General features: G+C 44.1%; 1 protein-coding gene across 2 annotated transcripts in view; it reads left to right on the top strand.

Annotated features, from left to right (window-relative positions):
• LOC138287429 (membrane-spanning 4-domains subfamily A member 4D-like) overlaps positions 1 to 19,322 on the top strand; it is a 104,693-nt gene extending 85,371 nt beyond the window's left edge. For both annotated transcript variants that reach the window (XM_069227853.1, XM_069227852.1), the window contains 3 exons: positions 404 to 571; positions 13,335 to 13,454; positions 17,986 to 19,322. In XM_069227853.1, the coding sequence (XP_069083954.1) occupies positions 404 to 571; positions 13,335 to 13,454; positions 17,986 to 18,087 (390 nt within the window). In that variant the 3' untranslated portion in view covers positions 18,088 to 19,322. The remainder of the gene's footprint in view (positions 1 to 403; positions 572 to 13,334; positions 13,455 to 17,985) is intronic.
• The last annotated feature ends 1,152 nt before the right edge of the window (positions 19,323 to 20,474 follow it).

The following is a 20,474-nucleotide window of genomic DNA, read 5'->3' as shown; positions in this document are numbered from 1 at the left end:
TTTTTCTCTGTATGTGTGTCTTTCCCCTGATTTTTGCTAATTTCTCTCTTTTCATTCATTTCCTTTTACTCTTTTATTTTTCTTCTCCTTGTCTGCCTGTGCCCCATTGCATGCTGTATATTCTTTTGTCTATCAGCCTGTCATGACTCCATTAAAATCAGTTTTCCAAACCTCCTAATGTCAGCCTGCACCTGGCACGTGACTGAATCGTCCCCACCCATAGACATTATTCAGGAAATATCCCTACATACCTCTTACGCCTCTGTACTGAAGGGACAAACAGTGATAAAGAGGCTGACATATTGGAAGGTGGTAGAAGAAGCAAAGGAAAAAAGTATGTCCAACTAGTAATTTCCAATTGATTCATGAAGCAGGCTAAAAACCCAAAACCTTTTTCGTGCAGGTGAAGGCAAGTCTGGGAATGAACATCGTCAGCTCCGTTGCAGCCTTCCTTGGCTTCATCTTCTATGCAATTGACTTAGGGATCTGCTCGGTATATGGCTGGTACTCGGAAGGCGGGCACGGTGGGATGTACGATGACTCTGCCAGAAGATTCACCCAAAGCTTTGTGGTAAGTTGTCGATTTTATGGAAGATAGTCCTTTTGTGCGCGTGGGCTATATCAATGCACAAGAGAACACAATTCCTCATTCACAAACACAAGTCATAGGTAAGAAACTGCAGGGGCCCACTAGGAGTAGCCTCCACACTGCTCAGCTCTTTTCTCACACAGCAGCAACTACTAGTCCCCAGTCACTGACAAATTAAACAGACTGAATATCCCACCTCACATCAAATGCATTGGTTAAGCAAACCAGAAAAGGTATACACATGAAAAATAATTGTTACAAAAAGTGTTCTTCCTAACATAAACAAAACAACTACAGCGGTGTCTTGTCGCCTGTGATTGTAAGGCTTGTGTTGTTTGCATAGTCCTTGGGCTGGATCAACACACAACGAAACACTTTTGACAAAACACCTTATAGAATCCAACATACACCACCTTAAGGGCTATCATTGTGACACAGCAGAACTTGATAGACCAGTGGTTCCCAACCTTTTGACTTCTGTGGACCCCCACTTTATTACTACTGGAGCCCGGGGACCCCTATTGAATCTTTATTGGAATCTGGGGACCCTCCCACTGAGTCATTAATGAAAGCTGGGGACCTAATCTGTTAATAATATATCATTTTCTAAGCTGTCGCGGACCCCCTGAAGAGGCTTTGCGGACCCCTGGGGGTCCCCGGATCACAGGTTGGGAACCACTGTGATAGACAGAACATTGCACTAGCTTCCAAAACAGTGAAGATATACCATATTGTTGGGCATCAGTGTGATCTCACTGATACTAGAGAAATCACTGTTGAATTCGAAAGGGGCATTTGCAGAAGATGGTCCAGCACAAGGGCCCTGACTGTGCAGACCGCTTGCACAGCTGCTGCAAGCTATAGGGGAGAAGGACATTTCCAACGATGCTAGGCAGGAACTGATGATGTTTTTCAATGATTGTGATGCTGCTTAACAAGCACTCACTCGCAGCAGGCTGTGGCAGGCTTCTGTTGAACTTGAGCTCATGGTCTTCCATCAACCTGTGAGTGAGGAAACTGAAAAGCTTTGCTGGTGAGAGTTTGGCAGAAATCCAAAGGAAAGAACATTGTTGCACAGCTGTAGGCAGTAGGGAAGCGAAAGTAAGAGTCATGGTCTAATCCCTAAAATTGGCATGTCTTGTGGTGGGCCATCACCTTGAACATCTAGCGGGGAGGACATCAGTGTATCTCAAGCTAGTCAACTTCCATAGTCCTGGACAGTTTGGTTCTCATGATACCATTTTTTTTCAGCATCCTCTGATAATTTTGTACAGTGTAAACAATTACATGTTTCAAGTTCAAACAAAATGGGTACTCTGAGATATGGACAAAGTCCTTAAGGAGTTTGCGTGACCTGCCAAAATCCACCCCAGAACATACATACAACAATGAGAACTTGCTGTCATAAGCATCATTGAGGCATTGAGGAAAAAGATGCTCTGGACACTTTTAAATAAATCCAATGCCTCGGAACTGGCAGTCAAAGTAGTGGGCACTTTCTCAGTATTGCATGGTTGACAAATATTTCAGGTTTGCTACATTTGTAGGCAATCAAAAAAGGCATGGAGCAAACCAAGCTTTAATTACAGTAGCTTTGATCAATCATTCCTTATCTTCATACAAGCTAGAAAAGCAGATCGAGGTGAGATAAGTAGAGAATTAGCATTTCACAGCACTCGACCTTCTCTCCTCATACCTCCCTAGTTTGCCTTGATGCAGGTACTCAGTTAGAACTGACACAAAAATGCCAATGAAAATTGGAACAAGGTACCAGCTTTTGCAGACTGTCCTAAAAGGGCATTACCACAGATTACTGAGGAGACGACTATTTCAATATTCTCTTTGGTATCGTTGATGTATTGCTTTTACCACACGTGTACCATTTCTAAGTACAGTAAATGACAAGTGGCACAATGTACCCATTTCAATGGAACTCAAGTTGTCAACTTCAGAAAGATGGAAGGCTGAGTCAGTCCTCCATTATTTAAACCAATCAACATAATAGTTTCCCAAAGGAACCTTTTTTATGATCGGTTTAGAGAGGTAGGCAGTGACAATTTGGCAATTTTAAAGTCCATCTGTTTTCTGATGTAGAAAACCATGAACCAGTATGCATTACAGAGCACCAAGCAATAGAGACATGTAAAGCATGCAACAAAAAGTTATGTTTTGGTGGCAAGCAAGAGAACAGTTTGGCTCAGTCACAATAAGCTGCAAGCTCAAAACTATTTTTTTGCCGACACTTCAACCTTTTAAATGCTGCTGTCGACACGTTCCCGACGTCCGCATGTCCTTTACAGTGCAACCGATTAGAACATGCTGATGGCAGCACAAGAAAAGAAAATGCTTGTGGTGAAAACATCAGAAGTATTTTCTTTTCTAAAAGCAAAGTCTAGAGTCACGGGAGAAGCCTCCCTCGTGTCCTAAGAATGATTTTGGTTTTATTTTGCTGTAACGTCAACAAGCACAGCATGTGGACGTCACAGCAAAACAAAGTGAAAGCAGACCGTGTTGATGATATAGTCAACTTTTACTTTTGGTCAGCGCACCCCTCCACCCCCAGAGCACCGATCTCTGCAGGAGACGCAGCGCTGGAAAGGCGGATCTGTTTCTCCCTAGTTGATCCCTGCTCAGGGATTGTCCTTGTTATGTTTGGGAGGAACTGGCGCATCTCATGTCGCACAGTAAACAAAGGGGTTATCAGTAGTGAACCCCTACAAAGTAATGATTGTTTGGTCCTGACCGTGACGTCAGGACCGGTAAATAGAGCAAGGGAACTTCCCGCCAGGAAGTTCAGTTTTGTCCTACCATCAGTTGCGTGCCTGGTGTCCTGTGTGCTCCGCGCCGCTGTGCCCTGCCCTTGATACACCAGTAACAACTGGCGATGAGTGGAGACCCGCCACCATCTACACGGCTTCCCGCCATCGCCACGACCATGCTATGGTCTGGCACAACCCCACCTGCCCTGCTGTGCTGCTCTTCCCAGCCCTGTCCCAACGCAGAACTCTGCCCTGAGGGCCATCGTGGCACCATGCCTGCTGTGCATCAACGCCACGTGGCTGCCGGGGTAAGGAGCAGCTCCGTTTCAGCCTGCTGATGGCGGAAAGGCTGCGCGTCACCACATCAAAACAACCAGCATTTCGCCTGGAGGCAGGAAAACCCCTCTAGCCTCGCCTTGAATGCTGTGTGTGCAGTCCACTGCCTGTGAGCACCACCTTTTTGTCTGCCAAATCACAGGAAAGGCTTAGCAGATGCATGTATAGTAAGGACATTTACCAGCTGAGTGTGACAGACACCTTGGCAGGCACTGACTTTCAAAAAAAAAGAAAAAAATAAGGGTGCATTCATCAAAACACAGAAAAAAAATACAAAACAAAAGAAAAAAACAAACTACTCTTCTTCTGCAGCATTAGACGAGGCCACAACCTACGCAAGCGGTCATGCCAACTCAACTTGCGACACCGGCAGGTACGCGACTGCAACAGCTGACAGCGATCCAAGATGGTGTCTATCCTTGCCCTTGAGCCATTTCTGTGTGATGGACCTCTGTCTTCTTTCGCGGCGAAGGGGAAAGACTGGCTAGACAGCCTGGAGACTTCCTTTGCCGTTGTGACCAACGAAAACAACAGAAAGCGCCCCATGCTCCTACACCTGAGAGGCGCGCCCATACACAAGATCGCAAAATCTCTTATGAAAACAGGACCGCCATATACATATTCTGCATTAAAACAAGCTCTCACAACTTATTTTGAACCACTCGTCAATCCCCATTACAAGCGATTTTTGCTACGCCAAGCCAGGCAACAACCATAAGAGTCTGTTGACGCATTCTAAGCTCGGCTTAGAGAATTGGCCAGTAAGTGCACCCTACCAGACGCTGCAGATGAGATCAGGGCTCAATTTATACAAACTGCAGGAGAACATCCTCCAAACACCCGGAATATCGCTGACCAACATATTGACTCGGACGCTCCAAAGAGCTATCCAAAGGATGAGCTGCAAATATGGAGCCTGCAAAAACGGAGCCAGTGAACGCAGTTGCCAGCTCCACACCAGACAAACTTAAGAAACACCCCAAGCCATCAGTAACACCAAAGACCTGTCACTGGTGTGGTGGCTCCTATCCACACCAAGTGACCTGCCCAGAGCAGGGTAAGAGATGCTCAGCATGCAATAAACTGAACCATTTTGCCAGGGTCTGCAAGTAAACAGCCAACAAACCAGTGCAGAAAGCCAAACTTGTGCGCACCATGGACACGTCTGACACACATGATGATGATGGCATGGATGATGGTGATCTTGATGGGGTGGTACACGTTATTCACACCACGCAAAAAGGAGACCGGAAGGGACGTTGCATACCCAAATACATCGATACTGTAGAAGGACACCCAGTTTCGGAGTTAATAGACACTGGCGCCTCCATCAGCATTATGGCCCAACCAGTTTTTCAATACCTCCCGCACCAGCCAACACTGAGACCTACTGCCACTCAAGTATTTGCATTTGGGTCACCAACACCACTGCCACTAGCGGGCGTTTTCACAACCACCATATCTCGTGATGACGTGCAACCAAAGCGAGAATCTATGTTACACAAGTTACATGTCTGGTGTCTCCCCTGCCCTTTTGTGTGGCTCGCTGCCCTGCAATAATGGGGATGCACCCTGTAACAGTCCTCAGATAGGGTGACCAGAATTTTAAAGTAAAGAAATGGGACATTTTGTAAAAACAGAAGAAGCACTACAATTTTACTTCAACCTAGTGCACAGATGGCAGCGCTCATCCAAATACAGTTATAGAAGAGGCACTAATAACATAAATTAAATATAAGTTTTAAAGCCATTATTATGACGGTTAGTTAAATAGCTTTCTGATAAGAGCTGCTAGCTATCCCTGCTTTAGAAAAATAAAAACTCACCTCCCACTGTTTTCAGTCAACCCCATCTAAAAACTGGGACATGAGCTAAATTTCCCAAAATGTGCCAGGACAACTGATGAAAAGCTGTGGAGTTGCCTCATGGTCAAGGGATAATGCTTCTGTATCCTGAGCAGTGCAGTCTTTCTGTACCTTTCATACAGTCAGGGGCCCAGGGCTGGGTGGAAGAGCTCACTGCACCACTGGAGAGTCATTCCTTTTGCGCTTCAGTGGTGCAGTGTGCCAGCCCGTATTTACAAGGCCACGCAAAGCCACCTTGTGTGGCTTTTCATGGCCTTGTAAATATGGACCACTTTCATGCATAACACAGCATGAAAGGGGCATTCCATGGGTGTTGCTTGGGGTGTTCACATGCAACACCTATGGAACCCGAAGGAATCTAATGCATTCCCAGATTTACATGACTGGAAATGCCAGGGGTGGCGTAAGAGTGATGCAACGGGGAGAAATATCTTATTTGTTTATTTTTTCCTTTCTACGTGCAGCATACATAGAAAGAGGAAAACACCTCCTTCCTTCCTGCACAAAAACAATCATCCCCACAACACAAGGCACCCTTGCACCATGGTCCAAGGGTGCCTGCATTGGTACATGGCAGCAATTTGTGCATCAGCTTAGGGGGAGAGGACAGAAATGTTCTGTATCTTGTAGATACAGCATGTTTCTGCCCTTTCCTGGTGGGACAGGGCAGCGCAGCCAGACACGCGCCTTTGTAAATGATGCCCCAGGTATTTCAATACACAAGTGAGGGGGGTTCACCCTGGCATCAGGTCCTGCCCTCACACCAGAAGGAGCACACAGTCTTTCTTCCCTCATAGGGGTGCAGGTGGGGGTTTGTCCCCAATCTGCCCAATAGGGTGGCAGAAAGCCCATTAGACATCGGTTTTCACCCTCGGCAAGGATCAGTGCCCCCACCCCACTCAGGGCAAGACAGTCTTTCTGTCCCCGCCTGGACAGATTGGGGTGTTTGCCCCAAATAGACCCCTAGGGATAGAAAGTCTACTATACACCAGGAATTTCTGTTTGTTGTTCTTATTTGCAAGGGTGAACCTTGGACAAAGGTCCATTTCCATTTATTTAATTGTTGTTAGCCTATCCGGCCATAACAATAATCACACAATAAATATCAGTCCATCACACTCGGAAAAAATCACATTAAATAAAACATCTCAATAAAAAGAAAACTGTGCTTAAATTTGATTTGACATGTGCCGAAATATATCCGATTTGCCCTACATTATAAAACTTAATGCGTTGCCATAATTTGCATAAAACTTGACTTATTCTAAACAAAAACAAACATTATAAATCTAATATTTAAATATCTTGTTCAGGCACAAATCATTTGGGACCTTACGGTGGCTGCCAACCGTTTAATAAAAATCCGATGCCTAACCCAGTTTTGCAACACCCTGCACCAATTTTCCAGGCTAGATAGCTATGGGATGACACATGTAGTTATGTTTGTGCCAACTGTGGGTGCATTATTGAGCGTAGCTTCCATGCTTCCAATATATAAGTTGAAACTTTTGTCACAATGTGTTTCTCGTCTGATCGCATACATAGCACTTCCGCCTCATTGCACTTCCTAACTCCGTAGGATCTAAAAAGTGGACGTAAATACAATTTGCGGAGTTTAAGCGTGAAGTGACATAATAAAAGAAAGTGGGAAAGTGTTTCTGGGCCACCGTGAAGACATGGACAACATTCTAATCTATCCGGAGGAACGGGTTGCCATCTGTTGGTCACCGCCATCACAGGTAGTGTGCCCATGCGGAATTTAAAATAGAGAAGCCATTTTTCCTCCGGATAAATACTGTCTATGAATATTGCTGGTTTAAGCTCTTGGTTAAATAAGATATAGCGCTTGAATAAGGGGCTAAGTGTCTCACACATACTCTCAGTCCTTTTCTCCCAATATGCCTTTTTTATGACAGCTAAACTAGGCCTTCTGATTTTTTCTGGATGGAGCCAGAGGTCTTCCTGGCCGATAGCAGCCAGGGTAGTTGAGATGTGTTTGAACCAGGGCAATTTCAGATGGCTTTGTAGCTTCATGATGTCCATAAGTACGTCTCTATATGGTCTGAGCTCCTCTTTTGACCAAATACGGATCCAGTATCTTATTGGAGCCAGAGCAATGTAGTCCTCAACCTTTCTCATTTGTAGGTCAATTCTTATTGCGTTCATTGGTGTGGCATTGCCTAGACAAAGTAATCGGCGTAGAAATTTATTCTCGGTTACTTGTATTGATGGAGTCTTTCTGAATCCCCAGATCTCTGCACTGTAAAGTGCTGCGGCTCTTGCTTTTGTTTTGTATGCGAGCAATGCAGAACTCACAGAATGGTTGCCTGTAGCTTTTGCAAATCTGAGTACTGCTCCAGCTTGTTGGGCCAGGGAGATGCTGCTTTTATAAATTTGTGGTTTCCATGTCTGTTTTTCGTCTAATCTGCAACCCAGGTAATCATAAGTAGCCACTCGGGCCAAAGGCTTGTTGTTTACCCTAAAGGTCGATTGCATCGTCTGTTTTTGGTTAAGAATCATAAACTTTGTTTTCCCCTCGTTAATTACCATGCTCCTTGAGGTGCAAAATGATTCGAAACCCCTGAGTAGTCGATGCATTGCAATCTCCGTTCTTGCCAGTAGTACAGCGTCATCAGCAAAGAGCAGGATAGGTATACTTTCATTGGCTAGTTTTGGAACGTCCAGATTTAATTCCCTCAGATCTTGACTTACTTCATTTATATAACAATTGAATAAGGTTGGGGCCAAAACACAGCCTTGTTTTACTCCTCGCTCGATTGGAATTTCTGCCGTATAATCATTTCTCGTAGTATATCTGACCCTGGCAGTATTTCCTGTATGCAGTAGAATTAACAGCCTTAACATTTTTCCCTGTATGCCCATTTCCGACAATAACTGCCATAATGTTTGGCGGTTTACGCTGTCGAAGGCTGTTTGAAGATCCACGAAGACCAGATATAATGGGCAGTCTTTTAGGGTGGCGTATTTAGCACAGATCATGTTTAACTTAAAAAGTTGATCTGTTGTACTTTGGCCTCTCCTAAAACCAGCTTGGTGTGTTGATATTAAGTCTCCATCCTCTAGCCAATGGTCTAGGCGCGACTGAATCATTTTGGCAAAAATCTTTCCAACACTATCAAGCAGTGAGATAGGCCTGTAATTGCACACCATGTCCCGAGGGCCTTTTTTATGAATTGGAACAATTATTGATTTCTTCTAGGAAGTAGGGATTACCTCGTGGTGCCAAACACTGTTGAATAGACGGGCTAGAGCGGGTAGCCATAACGTTAGCTGGTTACGGTAAGCGTCTGAAGGAATACCGTCTGGGCCTGGAGCCTAGTGCGGCTTTTGGAGGAGAATAACTTGTTTGATTTCTTTCTCACTGAATTCCGGTATTAACTCCATTGCACGTGGAGTGGCATGGGTTGCTTGCATGGAATTTGTGCTGGGGAGTTCGTTAGGGACTAGTTCATTCTGGGATTCATTTACTGATCTAACAAGCCGATTTGAAGGTACTGCATAGGTCTTTTGAAGTGGAAGTACCTTACTTGATCTTTGATTTCTGCCTGCCAGCCCTTGAATGAGACTGTATGGGTTATTGGTACTCCTGGATGCCGTCTTGGCAACTTCCTGGTACAAGGCGGTGAAATGCTTTACCCAAAGTTGTGGGTTAATATTCAGTTCTAGGTTTTTCGAAGGACCTTCGCAACCCCACCTGACTATCTCCCAAAACTTTTTGCAGTTCCCTGCTGATATTACCTGCAGTAGAATTTTCCAGAGTTTATGTGGGAATGTCTTCCTTTTGTATCTCAGTAATTTTTTGTACTGTTGCCTGCATTCATGAAAATATTGCTCATTAAAGTCATTCAAATGCCGATTCTTCAGTGCTTGTGATAAGGTCTTTTTTAGTTTCAAACACTCTTCATCGAACCAGCCCTCCATCGTTTTAGGATTAATTTGAAGATGCTTGGTCTTTTCCTTTGTTGTTTGTAATAGCAGATTATTAAAATTATGCAGGAGGGGTAAGGCTTCGTTGACTGGTAGGTTTAAAAACGTGCTATGTAATAGCAACCAGGTTTGACTAGGTGTGCTCGTGTAGGGTTCATCCTCATTTGACCTTAATATGTTTTTCCTATTTGGTCTCATAGTTATTTTTAAGCTATTTCCGTTGAATGGAGACACGGCCTTCCCTGGGCTCATGTCCGGATGGACTATCTCCATTAGCAGTGGGTCGTGATCACTCTCAATCCTGTGCCTTATTTCCATATCGATGACATAATGCCAGGCTTCGATGTTTATTGCCATGTAGTCGATTATACTTTGCCTTTTTCCAGATCGAAAGGTAGATTTGAAAGTTCTATCTGAATTTGTTCTTCCGTTTAAGGTGCGGATTCCTCCTTCTATTAATGCTTCAAAGATTAGTTCTCCTTTCTTGGAGTCTTTACTACATTGGATGCGGGGCGTTGGAATGTTCCAAGCATGGTCTTCCTCTACTACTTGTTCATCCCAGAGGATAGAATGAGGTTTAGTGTTGAAATCACCGCATATCAGTAAAAAGGTTTTACAAGGCTGGGGAGAGCGGTTGTTCGTATGACCTAGTGCTGGGTTCCTCCAACACGTAGTTCTTTTATTTAGGATATGTTCCTTAAGGAGCCGCACACCTGGCGTGACTTGGACCCGGCTAATAGGAGGGAAATACACATTTACTATTTCGAGTGACCACTCGTCATATTTTACCGCAAGCGTCTGGATTTCCTTGCTTAATACAGCATGGGTTACTACGGAGTTTCCTAGTAGTGAAGTTCTGAACCAAATGATCAGGCCTCCCGTTGGTCTTCCTTTTTTTTGCTTGATAGCGGGTGAGTGGAAAGTGGAGAACCCATCTAGGTCAATAGCATTAATAGCCCAAGTTTCCTGGGAACAGCTGATGTCTTGTTTTTTAATGAATTCAACCCAGTCCTTATCTTCCATTTTACTTTTTAGGCCTGCAATGTTCCAGCTTAGAATTTTTAATATGGGACTAGTTTTATCTTTTGTGTTCAAGCCATCCATTTTTTGCTACAAGCTTCTAGATGGTTGATCTTCGTAATTCTGTAACTGTGAGAGATTACCCCTGCTGTTTCTAGGGGAATTAGCCGACAGGCAGAACCTCATATTGCTCAGATTTATTAGTTCAGGGAGTTGTTGTTTGGAGCTAATTGCTCCCTGGAGTATCGAACCAGAATTGCAAAGGTCAGAGCTCTCCCTCCCTACCGAAGGCAATACAATCTTTCTGCCCACCCCGCCCCTCACACACTGGGTGTGGATGGTTCCAGCAGGGATCATCATCCTGGGAAAAGGTCAGCGCCCACTTCCCCACCCTGGGCAATATAGTCTTTGTGCCCCCTGGAGGGGATTGAAAGTCACATGTCACAAAACAAAAGAGATGGCATTGTGCCATGATCCTACACCAGAAGGGGCATGCAGTCTATCTGTCTCCCCCTAGGGGCAGATTTACGGATTTGACCCCAATTACCCCTCACTAGTTTGAAAGACCATTAGGCACCAAAGATTTCCACATAGCAGAAAACAACAGGCAAAGGAGCGGCCCACTATGGCATCTTGCCATGCTCCCACATCAGCAGGGATATACAATCTTAGAGCCCCTTCAAGGGGACAGATTTAGGGTAAAAAATAAATATTGTTGTTTGAAGAGGATATCTGAGAAGCTACGAACTGTGATGGCACGTTCAGGCTGGTGTAGGGATGACCCAACAGCAGGAGGACCAGACCCAAGTTTTAACAAATTGCCTTCTATCGGCTGTAACTGCTTGTAATTGGGACACAGAATGGGGCATTGATCTGGTCCTCAAAGTCCCTAGTTACTGGAAATTACTTTTTCTGCCCCACAGCTGGCAAGGGAAGGGAAACAAGTGAGGTGGCAAAGTTCAAAGATGGGGGAACATTTGACCCCCACTTAAGACCAAAGCTGGAACAAAGAGCTTGTGGCCCTGTTACTGCTGAGCATTGGAGGGTGCTCAAGAAGTCCATATATTGTTGTATGTTTGAGCTCTTTTTGCTGGTTAGCTCCAATTTTACACTTGTCTATTATTTTCAGCTCAGGGGTTTGAAAGAGTGCTCAACCAACTCTCATTCTCTTCCAAGTTCCTCCTAGCTAAGTGCCTACTAGCACCATACCAAAGTCTAAACAGTCAGTAGTTAGATACTTTTACATAAATATGCTGCATAAAAATGGAGATTGCAATGTCAATACTAGATTAATCGAGGAACTAAGGGGGGTGGCCCAGCTCAGCTGCTTCTAGCTGATAGTGAGCAAAGATAGACTGCTCTGTGCCTGGGCTTTGCCCGGATGCTAGCCACACAGAAGGGCAGGCTTTGGCCCAGATTTACAAGAATCTGGCGCATCAGTCTTGATGCACTAGATTTCTTGCGCCCCTCCACCGACACCTAACGACACCATGGGTGAGCCGTATTGTAAATATGGCGCACCATGTGCATGTGAGGCCAATAGTGTCAACATTTTTTATGCTATTGTGGCTCGTTGCTGCACTAGCATCAACAATTTTGACTTCAATGGGTGCGTCCTGCTTTGAGCAGGTGTTAAAAATGATGCGAAAATAATGGCGCCATTAAATCTTGTAGATTTCATGGCACCATTTTTGTGGGCCTCCTAACACCGGAACGCCCCCTTGCATACATTATGCCTAGCGCAAGCACAACATGGCGTAAGGGGTCGCCAAGTGACACAATGCATGCATTGTGCCCTTTGTAAATATGGCGCAGCAATTTTTGCTTAGTTGAGCCACATTAGCGTAAAAAAAAAAAAATACCCTATGTGGCGCAAGGAGGCGCTAGGGCCTTATAAATCTGTCCCTTCCTTCTTTATAGCACTGACAAAGGTGAGGGACTTGGCTCCCTTGCCCCGTCCTCAGTGTCACTAGTAGGTTGTAGGACTTGTAGTCTCCCAGACAAGCTCCTATGCATTCCCACAAGCTCTTGTGCATCCCAGTAAAACCTTTCTCCGAGAATAGAAACAGAAGCAAAACAATCTGTTAAAACCACAACTAGGCTTGCAAAAACTTCTGCAGTCTAATCCCTTTGCTCTCATACACATCTCATCAGACTTGTGGAGAAAGGGGTAGATGCCATCTTTCCTGTTGAAGACAGCCAGGAAAATGAAGATGTAAGATGGCTATGAATTAGAAGCTAGAAATATTAATGATAATAATCTGCCTTTATATAGTAGGATTGGTCTGCCATTTATACGTGTGATAAATACCAACTGTTATTATAACCCAAGTTAAAGGTACTCATTTTGCTAAATTTCAAAAGATGAAAGGCTTAGTTGGTGGGATTCCAACTTCTGACCCACAAGTGATGTTAGCAACAAGCATTAAACTCACTGAGACACCTTTGTGGATGTGGCCTATCTGGAAAGGGGAGACTGGAGAATAAGGTTTCTGAGATATAAGTGCAGTAGATAGTGGTACGCCTTACAATGTCCACAATAGAGTCATAGAGGTACAGGTTACCCATAGTGGGTCACAGATTCTCTCACTATTCCTTCGTCCCAATGGAGGTGAACAACCACAAGCGTGGACAATGCTCCAATGAGAACTTTATCCTAGTATGATAGGTGGGGTGGTAAGCCTTCCCATGTAAAATGGTTTGTTTTGCTACTGATTTACAGTAACCTATGGAATTGCATCCAGTCTAGACATTATAATTTGTGTATGTACTGTGGCTTGTCAACAACACAGCTTACAGTTGTGTTTGCTCTTCCAGGCTGTGGTGAAGGGGATTGAGGCTCTGCTTCTGCTGCTCGTGCTGGTGGAGTTCTGCATCTCCATTTCCACCTCGGTCTTTGGCTGTAAGGCTGTGTGTCGCGACTCCACCTCTGACATGGTAATCAGGATTCTTCATGCTCATCTCCCTGTTTCTGTTCTTATGTCTTTTTCTGCTCCTGGTCCTGTCGAGATGCTTGTCTCTGTGATGCTGGAAGTGTTACTAGTCTTCATTATAGGGGGGTTGAGTAGATGCTGTGGACCGTGAGGGCTGCGCGTGAGTGATACAGGGAATGAGCATTATGAAAAATATAGAGCTGAAATAATTTTTTATTAACAAGGATAATTCTGGATTTGTTGATTGTGGTTGTGATTGTGGTTGGCAGCTGTGTTATTTATCATTGTATAAATGTTTACCTTTGTGGTAGGGATTTTCACAATGGGAACTGCAGGTGCCGGCAATAGAGCAAAGGAACTGTATGTGCAAAATTGTAATTTTAATGAGTAATTTTCCCAGAATCACAGGATGTTGAGCCGAGGTAAGGATTCAAACCTGGTTTCCCAGTTCCAGTCAGCAACTTTAACTGCTAGGCCATACCCCTTCCCAATTTAATCCTGATTTATTGTGCATACGCTTTCTCACAAGGCACTAAGGGGGATACATACAACTTCTGCCCAGTTCAATGCTGTACCCAGCAAAACCAATTTGTGGTTGTAGCCTCAGCCCCTCTCTCTCAATCGTACTTCTGAGAGTTTATTTTATGTTGATCACAAGGTCTGGCCCCAGCTATGCTGTGAAGCCAAACCAAGGCCTCAAACTGACTACTGGATGTCTTACCCTGTTCATCAGACAGCCGTGTACACAATACTGCAATAAGCACACAAGAGACTGTTCACAGCTATGTTGCCTTTACATTTGTCAGCAAATCACAAAACGACTTTGTATTTGGGCACAACAGTACTGATTGCCAATTCCTGGACCATTATAGTGGTCGGAGAATGACAGCATTAACTTGATTGCTACCTTACCAGCTGGCAACTGTCAGAGAAATGGAGGGAAGGCAAATGTACACACCGCTCAGCACTGGTAGCACGGGTGCCATGGGTACCCTAAAATGGGTGTTCATGTGCTCCACTGATCCTGGCTGGATAGTAAGAGGTGGCCATAGTTGGGGTCAGTTGGACTGTCACACTGTGGGGCTGGTTCTAGTGAAGCTTCTCCATCACTGACTCGCAGACCTAGAGCTGGCCAGAAACACTGGTATTAAGTTGCGACCATTGCCCAATTAGCTTTTTCTTCACCCGCTCAATGCAAGGGCTGACAATTTACTACAACTCTTTGCAGTAGGTGATTGACTGTCGCCTAGGAGACTTTAAAAAGAAGCTTTGGAACTGCCAATGATTCTGCTTCTTTTATAATGTAAAGGTTGTTACCAAGCTTCTCTAACACACAGTACAGGCACAGCAGGAGCAGTGCAAGCGTCCCCAACACAAAAAACAACTGCTCTGGAATAGGTGCAAGCGGTACGCAGATACCTTGCATGCACAGAAAGGGTATACCTTGGGTAGCAACTGTGAATGCTTTCTCTCTGACACATGTCACATACAAAACAGATATAGCATGCCCAGGAGCACTGCAATCAGTGCCTAATTTGTGCCGGTAGTTTCCGGTGTGAGGCACTGGCACATATTTTTGAGGACCGGAACTTACTTTTTCTGCATCAAGCATTTACTGCTAGAAAAAGTCACATATGGGAAAGACAGAGGAAGAGAAAAGCAAAAAAGCGTTACAAAGGGAGAAAGCTACAAGAGTGAGCTGAAGGGGCAAAGAGTGGCTATAACTGGATTAAAGAGGCCCGAGATGGCTTCAGGATTACCCCTCGGTATTCCCTGCATGCTCATTTAGTTGGTGCAGCCGCGTGTTTCAGAGGAGAATTTAGGGCACCTGCAGGCTTTTATTTACAAATTAAGCAGTGACTGCAATCTTCCCTTGCATACATAGAAACAATACATCTGAGACAGCATTAGGGCAAGTTTCTTCTCATTCATCAGCACTGAATGTTGCACTCATGTGTGTGCTATGTATTGATTTATTTAAATCCTAGAGGATGTTACAGTGCTTAACATATTGATAGTTGCAATATCACAGGGTTTGGAAGCACACCATTCCTTTTGCTTATGTACTAATCCCATTTTGTGATTCGGAAAGGTTTTTTTGAATAGGAAAACGGGGTTCATGACTCACACTGAATTGCAATTTGGAAGGAGCACGAAAGGAGTGTTCCTTTCACATCGACGTTGATGATGGTATTTGTCAATGTTTTAAGAAGGCAGTTTGGGTCGCATAACCACTGAACAGTTACTGATTCCCACGCTGCCATGGTAACTGATTCACAAAGAGGAAGACGTCCCCTTTGAACCATTTCCTTTTTTGTTAATTGGGGTGGTCGCCTTTGAGGGGAGTAGGTAATGATCACTGCATGCTCCCCTAAAGTTTTCTGTTTTAGAATGCAATCAAATAGATAGTGGTCTGCTGTCCTTTGCAGGCCATTGGCTTATTTGGCCAATTAACCTTCAGCGATTGGCTTAATGCTTTGTTAATCACATCTTAGATCAACCAAGAGGGATATCTAAACCTCATATTCTTTCTTTTGGTCATTTCAATGTACTTTATTTTTACCTCAGGTGGACTAATTGTAGGACTATTGTAGATCTGAAAATTATTGTCTTTCATTACACATTTAATTACTGATATTATACAGTCATTACTGTCCTTTTTTGTAATCGTGTTGGCCTGCAGCACACATTTTTTATTTCTTTAGTCAGTGCTTGTGTGCAAAGCTGAACCTAACATAGTTATCTTATTACATTTATTTTGAGCAGTTTGTGTATGCCTGCCTTCAAAATGGCCTCCTAAAAGTTACACTCATGCGAGATTTCAGGGGAGTCCTCCTATTCTTGATCTTGAGAACACCTACCCGTCCTAGATATCCACTGAATTTTGCTGAGGCCTAGATAAAAGGCATCATTCCTGCCTGTCCCGCTGACCCTGCAACAACGGACTATTTAGTTGGAATCGATCTGCTGCAGATGGGTGCAGTGCTTGCACATCCCACTTATGTCTCCTGATTCTTCCACCCCCTGAGATGCTGCGTGACCTTTCTCCATCCCCAATGCCACTTTCTCTTCTGTGACTCTCTCCAGCACGTACCTTTCTGTCTGATACCTCCCTCTCTCACGTGTGTCTCCTCGGCCTCTCCTCCCTCCCCTAGTAGTGCTCTCTGGCCCCTCCATCCCTGGAGCTCCCCTCTCTCTGTCTCCTCTGTACTGTCCCACTGCCCCCCCCCCCACCTCTCTCTCTCTTGCCATCTCCAGGCTGCTGTCTTTCTTGCATTAGCTTCCAGGTTCCCTGAGGGTTGCGGCAGAAAATTATTTCGAGCTTCGCTGGCTCCTCTACATAATATATACTCTCTCCAACAGTGGTTCCCAACCTGTGGTCCAGGGGCCCCTGGGGGTCTGCCAAGCCTCCTCAGGGGGTCAGCGATTGCTTAGAAAATGAAATAATATTAACAGATTAGGTCCCCAGCTTTTAGTAATGACTCAGTAGAGGGGTCCCCAGATTCCAATAATGATTCAGTGGGGGTCCCCGGGTTCCAGTAATGATAAACTAGGGGTCCACAGAAGTAAAAGGATTGTGAACCACTGCTCTACAACATTAACATAGAAACATCAAACATATTGTTACTGTTCCATACTCAAAAATATTCAGAGAAAAATGCAAGAATGATGGATGGAATTCTTAATTAATCTCATCCACTGGTGATTACTGGGAGCTGCATCCCACTTCATCATTTTTTGCCCAATATGCCACCCCAGATGAGACCCAGTCACATGTAAATCAGCCTTGGTTCCGCTCCAGTAGGAACAGTCCATCCCGAACTGCCAAGCTAGGCACTCTCTGCAACAAGTTTGGTTTCAGCTTAGTAGGGCCTCTTCTGTAGGGTGCAGCTTGGTTCCACTAGCACAGTGAGGATGGCACTCACTTCAGGGCATAACCCTTGCACGTAGGCATGGTGCAGTGGCTAAAATAATGAAAGACTGCAATATGGCTCGAGTAATTACCAGTGTCTGAGATTGATTCAAGTACTCTATCCATCACCTTTTTCCCTTTGTGTTTTCCTCAGAAAAAACATACAGAGGCAGAGGTTTGTTCCCAATGGCATCATTTAAAATGAATTTTCACCTAAATTGCATGCTGAAAAAAGTCAGTTTATCACATTTGTTTGATAGCATAACTACCATTCTTAAATCACTTTCTCTACTCTTGAATACTTTAAGATTTAGTAGAGACTAAAACAAAGAACAACTAGATAAAGAAAGCTAGTATAATAGATTGTATGGGGTGACAGGGATATTGACAGAGATTAATATAATTGTACTGAAGGAGAAAGGATGTGATTTTGGTGGTCGATGTTCCTGATCTGAATTCTGATGGTATGACTGCCAGTGTGATTGAGGGCAATATTGTTTGAAAGGTCATGGGTGCTACTGCACACTGATAATTTTGCTGCCAAAAAACAATGCAGTCTCTTGTAGAGATGTCACTGAGTGTGCATTCTATCTGACTTTAGCTATCTGCTTTCCATTCACAGCCGGTGATCATCATGCAGAATGAACCTAGGGTTGAACCCACCTGTCCCCCTGTGACACCTCCTCCAATGTATAATGAAAAAGACCAATACCAGTGCCCCTGACGAGGAATGGGGCAGGGGAGCTGGGGAGATTAAAGAGGGGTTGAACCTCTGTTGGTGATGGACTTCCAAGGAAGAGAACTCCCCACACATCATCTGCTACATTTGTTTTGGTCAAGGGGCGCATCTCATCTCTTTTTCTTACAATTCATCATTTGTATTCATAGGTGGTAAGAGGCAGCTTCATGCAGAAATAAAGAGATATTAGTGAGGTGACAAGTGTAGCTCAGTAAGCAAGAAAACAGTGATCAATGGTTAGTAGGCTGAGGTGCAGACAGAACGAGAGAACAGATGGTAAGACATACATGTAATACGTAATGTGTATTTTCTTTTTGCTTTTTGCATGGTATAATTTATGTTCTGTTTGATTTCTAAATGAATGTAAAATTGATAGCAAGGTCATAGCTATGGCAGCACTCCATGGCCTTGGGGGACTCAGTCTTATACTTCCCAATGAGCTTAAGGAAAGGTTGGTTGGTATTTGAATACTCCATCCACTGTGTGTGAGATCCCAGAAGAGAAAAGATTCCAGTGAAGTCTGCACAAAGTCAGCTCCTGCACATTTTCATTGAAAAGGTGTTGCTATTGTGAAGCCCAATAAGAAGGAGGGATGTCCTACAGAAGTTCTTACAAAACACACAGTCCAGGAGGCTTTGGTGAGCCAAGTGGTGGTGGTTGCTTGTATAGACAGCATTTCAGTTTCATTTGTGGGGTGGGAATGAATATAAAATTCCATTCCTAAAATTTCAGTGTTTTGCAAGTTTAGGTACATTGCTTGAATATCATAGGAGTGCATTTCTCCCACTTTCTTCCACTGGACATCAGTAGTTAGATTAATACATGCCACAGTTATTTGGGTTTTATTTGCAATCATGATAACTTGCACATACCACATACAACACCACTTTGTGTACTAGCTGCTTGCAGCAATAATGTATAGTGAGTGGTTTGAAATAAATCATACACACCATCTCAGGGAGACAACATATAAACTGTTGAAGAATAAATGAGAGGTTCCACTGCTTAAAGCAATTGGCAAAACGAATGGCCCAAAGGAAAAGGTACATTGAGAAGTAAGTGAAGGAAAACACAATGTGAAGATACTGTGAAGATATTAGGTTACAGAGTCAGTTGGGAATGGGTTGAAATAAAGGATGTCTGCTTCATCTAATCCCAAGCTGAAGGGCTGAGTGCTCTTCACCTGGGATATAAATATGCATGTATATGTAATCACCCTCCTGAATAAATATTAACTTCTTATGTGTCTCATGGTGATTATTCCTGACCACAGGGTGGTTGATTAAATGCAACAAATGTGTGCCAGTGGAAAAGTGGTTATTTCAGTGGCATTGTAATATAGTCATGTCCATTCATGATCATTACTTCCCATCGTGGTTGACAACTTGTGTTTGACACAACAACTTCCCTGAGCAGTTGCATAAGTGGGTGAAGTCCTCTAGCAGGTTCTGTGGTGCAAGTGATTGTTATGCTTTACTTTTTTATCATGTTTAAAACTGAGGGACCCAAAGAGCGCCTTTCATTGCAGATAAACCAAACTGCCAATAATACACTATTGGGTGTCTGTTGAATATGTATGTCTGTGGCATCTCTAATGTAGAAGGTATGGGCATGTCCCAGAGGGGAAAGAGGCTGGCCATTGACAAAGGAAATTGATATTGACTCTACGAGGTGGCTTTCTCACATCTTTAGATTGGGTTCTGTGTAAGTTCAGATGACAGGACAGGTTCCGCTTTCAGCAACTATATGTGTCCTTGGTATGAGTAACAAAAGAGATTTTCTGTACTAAGAATTTAGAAGGTCTTGATTCTGCTAAAGGCATGGAGGCACGTATTATTTGTCTAAGTAAGCAACAAACAGGTTTAAAATCAATCCCATTGATCCTAGGTGAAGTAGTCAAACATACAGCAAACACCAGGGGTGTGGCTTGCGTAGCCAACATGACAGATGCACTCAAGCAGACTGGCACTGGCCACCCTAATCTGTCACAATCCACCTAGATAGATAACCATATTGCTCACTCCTGCCCTTGCCCTGGGTGGCAAGACTGAATTTAATCTGGCTTTCTTTGCTGCTGGTTTGAGTTACAGTGACAGTGATCAGAAGAAAGGACCTCCCTTTCGCTCACTCCATGGAACTTTGAAGAGGCCACTAGGCAGTGCAAGCCCTGGTTGAGTGGTTGGGCCGGCAGGTGCCTTCCATCCCATGTTACGCTAACTGTTGTGGAGCAGGGAAAGTGCTAGAGGCTTTTTTAGTGTTGAGTGACTGAGATTGTCTCCAGAAGGAGGAGACAGAGAAAAAGCCTGCTGGTACACCGTGTGATGCTGAAAGGATGGGTCTGAGGTGCAAAGCCATTCAACTATGTGCAGCAG

Source organism: Pleurodeles waltl, chromosome 4_1 (assembly GCF_031143425.1).
Source record: "Pleurodeles waltl isolate 20211129_DDA chromosome 4_1, aPleWal1.hap1.20221129, whole genome shotgun sequence".
Lineage (NCBI taxonomy): Eukaryota > Metazoa > Chordata > Amphibia > Caudata > Salamandridae > Pleurodeles > Pleurodeles waltl.
The sequence above is the reverse complement of the archived record's forward strand: the minus strand, read 5'-3'. Positions and strand labels throughout refer to the sequence as shown.